This window comes from Podarcis bocagei (assembly GCF_964188305.1).
Source record: "Podarcis bocagei genome assembly, chromosome: 12".
Lineage (NCBI taxonomy): Eukaryota > Metazoa > Chordata > Lepidosauria > Squamata > Lacertidae > Podarcis > Podarcis bocagei.
The window spans coordinates 37,441,187-37,449,521 of record NC_138137.1 but is presented as its reverse complement, the minus strand read 5'-3'; the positions used below and the strand labels follow the sequence as shown (position 1 = coordinate 37,449,521).

Below are 8,335 nucleotides of genomic sequence, written 5' to 3'. Positions count from 1 at the left end.
TACAACACAGGAATGGTGTCTTGGGAGGGTCCCAAAATCCAGATATAGGTGCTTGGAGGGCCCATTCAGTCCCTGGGGCTAAAGCTTGCTCTCTCTACCTGCCTGCCCGAAGAAAGAAGCAAGTCAAGCAGGAGTACAAGCTAGGATTCACTTCTCTTAGCATTGGCTTGGAGAATAAACATAAAGAGATAACAACACAAACCATTTTCATAGAGGCCATGTTGGAGCTGAGCTTGATGTTTCAGTGCATGGTAAGCTTATCAGCCTCATCATTTACTATTATTATATTTGTATCCCACCTTTTTCCCTTACAGGGACTCAAGGTGGTTTATAGATTAAATCTGGTTTATTAAATGTTCAGAGCTTTACAAAACTGACCACATTATTAAAGGGATAGGGAACCTGTGGCTCTACAGATGTTATTGGGCTTTAGCTCGAATCATCCTTGACTGCTGCCATACTGGATGGGACTGATGAGAGTTGGAGTCCAACCACGTCTGAAGATGCACAAGTTCCCCACCCCCATTGTACAACTCCGTGTTGGGTCTTTCTCATGACTTTACCTGCCCATGACTTTACCTACTAATGCAGATCACAGGCAGAGCAAACGGCTGACAGTCCACATTGTGAGGTATACTAGACCTATTGCAGATAGTAATATTGTGCAACTTAAAGCAATAGGATGAATAAAATCTGACTCTCTTAGAATAAAAATTGTCCAGACCAAAATATGGTTCCAAAGCTTTACTAATAGAACTTTCTTTGAATAGTCTTAATAATGATGCATCCAAATAGTTGTATAAAATCCTATGCTTGTTCAAGCACAGGAACATCTTCTTAGAAATATAATATTACTCCAAACAGGCCTGAAATCAAAGGTATATTGCTCCACACACAGGCTCCATTAGCCTACATCCAGCCTAAAGCTTTATTCTCCAGGACAGATTTATTTGCATACTTTTATTTTGCTGTGGCTTGAGAACAAAGAACTCCCTCCAAATGGAGATTTGCAACTGAATAACCCTCCCATGTAATCTAAAGTTAAACACCATGTGAGAGAGCAGCAGACATACCCTCAACAGTTAATTATCAGCCTCTTAGGTACCCGGAGAGCTCTTCTTAGCTGCACTGGAATTTTCCATGCCCCTTTAGCAATACACATATGGAGTCATTTTCCATTTCAAAGTACAGTTAAACAATTATACTTAAAAAGGCCAACATTCTTTAACCTCGAGCCTCCAGGTGTTATTAGAATCACCAGGTGTTATTAGACTACCTCTCCCTTCATTCCTGATTATGCTGACTGAGGATCATGGGAGTTATAGACCAACAACGTCTGGGGACCCAAGGTTGAAGACAATAAATTTGGGGTTTACAATTGAAACGGGGGGGACGGGACCCTATAGTGGTTCTGATCGTTGTGCAGGCCCTAAGAGCTAAACCTGTACTTGGCTCCTATAGTTAGGAAAGGTTCTTCAAACTAGTATGCACTTTTGAAATCTATGTAGGATGACTCACTTTTACTATTCATTATTATCTGGCTTTTCTATTCAGCTTTAAGTTCTATTTAAGTCAAATGGACACTGTTTTCAAGAAATGTATTTTGCAACAGGATATTAAGAAACCAGTTTTCAAGTCCTTGAGTGCAGTAAGCTATTATCAGCTAATAAACCATTATGTTGTCTGCAGTTGAGCCTAAAGTTCAGTAAGTCCAAAAGTGGAAGTATTTGCAGGTAAAATGTGAAAAGGCACAACAAGAAAATAAGAAGTGATGAAAATATTACTATTAAATCTATACAGGCTGCAAGCTTAAGCACCCTTCCTTGGTAGTAAACCCTTTTGAGCACAATTGGATTTTCTTTGTAGCAAATTTGTTTAGGATTGGGCTGCCAGAATAAACTTCATTTTTTAAAAAGGTGAATAAATATAATATTCAACAGTTTCAAGCCATTCAACAGCTATTCAGATTATGTGAAAGTGGGGCCTCATTCACAGGGACTGAAAATCACTTATTTATTTTCTTTATTCTTACATTTATATCTTACATTTATATATTATTCTTGCATTTATATCTTACACACACACACACACACACACACACACACACACACACATCTTACATTTGTCACCCTCAAGGTGACATACATTGTTCTCCTCTTCCCCATTTTATCCTCACAACAGTCTTGTGAGGTAGGATAGGTTGAGAGACTGTGACTGGTCCAAGGCCACCTAGTGAATTTCATGACTTAGCAGGGATTTGAACTCTGGTTGCCCCTTATTTGAGCTTCAGAGATAAAGAGCAGTGATTTCCAAACTGGGGGCCATGGCCCCATCCAAAGGGTACCATGCCCAACTGCTCATTCATGGAGGGGGAGCACAGAGATTGCCTTAAAATGCTTGCAAAAGCACCCTTTGAAACAGCTCCTCCTCCTTTAAACCAGCAGGCAGGGGATGGACTCCACACCCCCTTGCTGCCCTCTCACTTGCTCTGAAGTCTAAAAGAGAAGGGGAGCCCTCCTCCCACTCCCTTTGTTGCCCAGCTCGGACATTGCATATTGGGTAATGGTGTGTATATCACATGACTTGGAATAAATTTATGGGTTTCAGCAGCAGCATCTGGGCCTACCCAGCCACCTTGTCTGTCTGTGCACCTCCAGCACAAGGTCCAGAAGATCAAAGAAGCACAAACTGCCCAGCTGCCAAAGCTCCTGGTAGGCATGTACATGAAACAATTTCAGTAACGACAATAAACTAATAATCACCATCATCACAATCATCTATCAAATAATTTTTGAAGAGAAATATAAAATGTATGTGCAATTTATGATGGCATTAAAATGTGTTAATGGTGTATTCATCTGACATCTTCCTCCTAAGGAGGCCAGAGGAACAGAAGTGTACTGTAATTTTTCCTTGGCTGCTGATCTGGGAAGTTTATTTGTCTAATTTATAGGCTGGATCTATACTGACCTTTAAAACATTATTAGAACGACATTACTCACTGCGAGAGTAATCACTGGTTCCCTCACTGCGAGAAGCCAAGTTACAGGGAACCAGGCAGAGGGCCTTCTCGGTAGTGGCGCCCTCCCTGTGGAACGCCCTCCCACCAGATGTCAAAGAGAACAACAACTACCAGACTTTTAGAAGACATCTGAAGGCAGCCCTGTTTAGGGAGGCTTTTAATGTTTGATGTATCACAGTATTTTAATATTCTTTTGGAAGCCGCCCAGAGTGGCTGGGGAAACCCAGCCAGATGGGCGGGGTATAAATAAATTATTATTATTATTATTATTATTATTATTATTATTATTATTATTATTATTATTATTCTAAAACGTCACAGGGTGTACTGGTAAATTTAAAATGTTTCTACCTTGTTTTGTTGGTAACAACGGTTTCCCTATTGCTGGTTCATGGCAACCATGGTTCCTCTGCAACATTTTAATAACACATTATTAACACTCTAAGCTAAATGTAATGTGTCCGTTATGCTGTGTAAATCATTCCTTAACCCATCCTTAATGTTGTAAACCAGGAGGGAAGATCCACCCATAGCCTGTTTGGAATCTGGTCTTTCCCAGCACCTTATACCAACTTTTTCTGGGAGTAATTCTACAATCCTAATCCTGATTCAATAGGAATTACATTTGAGTAGACATGGTTAAGATTGTGTGGTAAACTAGTAGGATTTACTTTTGAGTGGATATAGGATTGTGTTGTTAATATTTGGCATGGAACGAATACTGTTTTTTAAAAAATAAAAAAATATATATTATGCAGTGTCCAACTGGTTTTGACCACAAACTATTATATGTGATTTGGCAGGAGAATTTTGGTTAGCAAATTTTGGAATTCAAATGATCAACTTTTGTTGGCACCACTCAAAAGTGAATTAGGAATCTTTCTTTTCTGTATAAACATCTACCTTCCCCCTACTAATAGTTTGTCACAGACCACCAAGATTTGGTCAGAGCTAACATCCATACTGGAGCATATGAATTCTCCAGAGTATTTATACTTTTTAGTGTGGAGATTTTAATGCCCAAACTGGAGCAACTGCAAAGGGTATCTTACTGCCTTTAGGCTTAGACATGGAAGATATCTGCCTAACTTCACATTGTTCTTTGGACAAGAAATATAATGCACAGGGCCTGAAAGTTTTGAAATTTCTATTCCAACATAACACAACACAACAACACAACACAACACAACACAACAGTCAGGAGACAGTGAACATCCACAGCAGTGACCAGAGGAAGAAAGACTGCTAGGAGGAACACAGAGAGAAGAAACACCATGGTGTACCTGCAGAAGCATACCCAGATACCTTCATCTGCCCTCCTACTATAAAATATGTCTCTCCTGTATTGGTCTCTACAGCCATAGTAGGCACTGTAATGGTTTAAATTTACCTCCAAAGGCACACTCTCCCATTGTCTGCCAAGACAGATAGATGCCAACAACAAGAACAATTTATAAATTCTAAAGGTCAATATACAAACATGGTGGAAGTGCTATTGACTACATTATAGTCTCTCCTTCAGTATTGCCTTTTGTGAACACTTTTGAAGTGTTAGAATGAACAGAAATGGTTTGGTTTCTTTTGAGTGACAATAACAGCTTCATAACACAGAGAGTGGCCCTCTATATAATGGCTGTAAAAAATAATCAGGAGATCGGAATTAGATAAAATTGTGATAAATTGTTGTGATTCAGAGGTTTAATCTGAAATCAAGCTGGATTTGAGTTTGTTGGTGTCTTTGGAACTTTTCCCTCTTACATCATGAATGTTTGCAAATTGGATTTTTAAAAGGCAAAATAATATTAGAATTGGAGGTGTTAGATGCATAAGGGAAACTGTTTTAACACTCAGGAATTTGGCAATAGTCTTTGCAGATTTTTACATTATGAATGGATGCTTTGCATTATTTTATTAATACTATTGCTTAATACAAGTTTGTCATGGCCTTTGGCTAGAACAGTAAATTTAAGAACTGAACTATTCAAGTGACTTCTTCATTCCCATGGCTGGAGTGACTGACCAGGATATTACAAGATAATTCAGAAGAATTAATTCAGGAAAAGAGGAAATGCTATATTTGAACATCTCAGCAGTGAGTTCATTGGTGTGCCATAAGCTTCCTCTTTCTCTGCAATTGGGCGGGAGCCCCTCCAAATGCATTATAATTGTGTATAAGTGGGGTGAGTGGGTTGTGTATGTATGCTTTGGCCCTGACACCTTTAGACACTGATTGTTGTTCTAGAAACCCAGACCTTAAGCAAACATGGCTCTCAGGTAAAAATATTTCCTCACCTATGAGGTATAAGACTGTGCTGCATCTCTGTAAAAGACCCACATAGAGTGCATTGCAGGTTATCAATATATTATCAATAAACAGGTTATCAGTTTCAGGTTATCAATATGTAGGATACTTTGACTATTCCTTATTCCATATTCTGGAAAGAAGGCATAAGAGTTAATAAAGTATGAGACTTCCGGGACAGCGCCATCGGCAATGGCGGAGTTCCTCTGACAGAGAGGAACCCGCTCCGTGAAAATCGGGTCTTGCTGCTGCGGCGAAGGCGGAGACCCTTTAAAAATCCCAGGCGGAGGAAGCCTGGGAACGTGGGATTCGGCTGACACCAGGAGCGCCTCCCCTACTCGCAGGGAAACCCTTGGGGGGGGGGTCCGAAGCAACGTGGGGTGAGTGGTGCGGTGTTTTGAATCAACCGCTACTTTTACGGAGTGAAGCCGCACAGCCGTTGCCAGAGAGCGCTGACTTTTTCCTGTGGACAATTGGACTCTAAACAAGTACCTGTGAGTAGAACGGAAAATTGGATTAAGTATTAAGAAATATTTCAATTTGGCACCGAAACGGGAAGGTTCTAAACAGGAAGTCCACCTCCCATTTTTTGTAAATAGATTGAAGCAAAAACTTTGTAAGCAAAAAGTCTGGAAAGTCGTATATAAAGTTCTAAATTTACTTCATTCATCATCACCAAAACCCCTCTTGGAAGCAGGAGAAAAGAGGGGGATTTTTGACTGTTTAAGCCTGCAGGAGAGAGAGTAAAGGAAGATAAAATTTCCACCGTCTCAAACCTGGGAACGGGGTGTCAGAGACAGAAATTTATGGGGAAAGTTCATCGACTGTGAACGGAACGTCTTTTGACAGATAGTAAAAGAAAAAGATTAAGAGCCTCGGACATAAGAGCACCAGGTTGATGGACTAGATAGACGAGAAAGGACTGACAAAACCCGAGACCAGGAAGAAGAGACGATGGATGAAGATTGGAAGAAAGTTTCAAAATTTATTTAGAAAAGCATTGTAAAATTAATGAGTATTAGAAAAATGTTGGAATGAAATTATTTGGCCTTAGCAGAAATGTCAAAAAGAATTATGAAAGAATGTGTTATGGTTAAAAGAATTTGGTATATATAAGTTTTAAGTTTTAGAGTTTTTTAGGTAAGATAAGGTTAAAATAGATTAAGGTAATTTAAATGACAGAATATTGTGAAAGATGGAAAGGATTTGCTGAGATAATTAACAACTAGAATACAAAAAAGGGAGGTGGGAGGAGGTCGTTGAAATAAGTTAATGAAAGTTAAGGATTTGGGAATATTAGACTTGTTTTTTAATTGTTTTTTATTTTTGTTTTTTGATTTAGATGTATTGTGTGTTTTGTTACTTTTTTCACTTTGGTTTTTATTGATCTGTATTGTTTAATTGTTATGTTTATCTACTTCTTTCTCTCTTTTTCTCCTTCTCTTGTCTTTTCTTTCTTCTTTCTTTGTAACTTTAAAATTCTCAATAAACATCATCTTAAAAAAAAAAGAGTTAATAAAGTATGTTTGTCTGTGGATGATAATATTTTCCTATGGGCCTGGAAGTGTATGGGGAGCCTTGTTAACTGTTCTGTGTGGTACCTTTTAAGAATAACCAATTCAGGTTGCAATCCGGTATACACGATTTGTTTAATGCAGTGGGGTTTGCTTCTGAGTAAAGTATAGTTATTGTTGTATAAACCCACACAAGCCCATATAATGTTTAGTAGCCTTTTTAAAGGCATGTACTGCCCTAAATAGGCCTATTTGGAACGGAAACTACATATACAAAATTAGGTACTGAACCAGCAGAGCTGCACATATGGAATTCCTTTTTAAAAAAATAAATAAATATGAGGATTGGCTTCCCTGGAAGAGTGGAGGAGGGCTAGATGCACCCCATACTCTTCCTATAAAACCAGACAAGTGGGATTTTAGCTTTATGCATGGACACTGTACTGATTTAGGGAAAAATATTGTGCAATACCTTGGTTGCCAGAGGATATCAATGACATGGTCCTTAGTTTTTCAAGTCAAGTCACCTTTAATTTATTATTTTTTTATTTCATAAAATGTATACACCTCTTGATTTTTTAAAAACCACAAAGTAGTTTACAAAATGGTAAAACAATAAAATCAAGGAGAAATCCCAACCATACTTAAAAACATACAAAAATTAAAATACTACAACAGATTAAAATTACCTTAATTTGAATTTATTCTATTTAGAATATGTTTTTTTCTAAATAATAATTATGCATTCAGAGCATGCCACACAATGAATGTGGTGATAGAAAGGACCTCTGCATATGCATATGGTTACTTCTTGGAAATGAATTAATAATGCAATCCTACCCCTGACAATTCAGAAGTAATTCCTACTGAGCTCAATGAGACTTACTCCCACATTACAGCCTATCTCCCTCTTTATCATCCACAAGCACTTCTGAATCATTGTGAAGAACGATCTCACTGTCACGATAAAGAGAGTTTTCAAAGCTGCCAGTGGTTTGTTGTTTTCTACTTCTTCTTTTGTAGAAAATATAGAGTGCAGTACCCATGCCAATGAGGATGAAGATAACCGGTAGAAGTACCTTTGCAACTCTGCCATGTGCTGATGCAGGAATATCTTCTTGTTCTGTGAATGGGGAAAGATGTATATATCACACACACACAAACTCACAAATAGAGAAACACACACACAAATAGACCCCCTTGTATGAAATGGAGGGATAGCTGGGTGGTGTTTGCAGCTCATAAGCATAGTGTGCCAAGAACTTACAGACCAATGAAATGGCCACATGGCTGGAGGGCACGGAGAGGGGATACAGAAGCAGAACAGATGTGGAGTCAGAAACATCTTGTCCCTTCTTAAAGAAAAGGGCTTTGGCAGGCTGTGAAGGAATCCAACGCAGCTGAAAAAAAACTACAAAATGCCAAGGCAATGGTGTACCACCCCCCAGTTATTTTTGTACTACATCTTAAACAGAATACTATTCTGTTCTTTCATGT

At 38.6% G+C, this 8,335-nt stretch overlaps 1 protein-coding gene across 1 annotated transcript in view; it reads right to left on the bottom strand.

Annotated features, from left to right (window-relative positions):
* Positions 1-7,347: 7,347 nt before the first annotated feature.
* The window catches only part of LOC308569355 (macrophage mannose receptor 1-like), a 52,157-nt gene continuing 51,169 nt past the window's right edge, over positions 7,348-8,335 (bottom strand). The window contains exon 30 of the mRNA XM_081163137.1: positions 7,348-7,961. Coding sequence (XP_081019263.1) covers positions 7,732-7,961 — 230 coding nt within the window. The 3' untranslated portion in view covers positions 7,348-7,731. The remainder of the gene's footprint in view (positions 7,962-8,335) is intronic.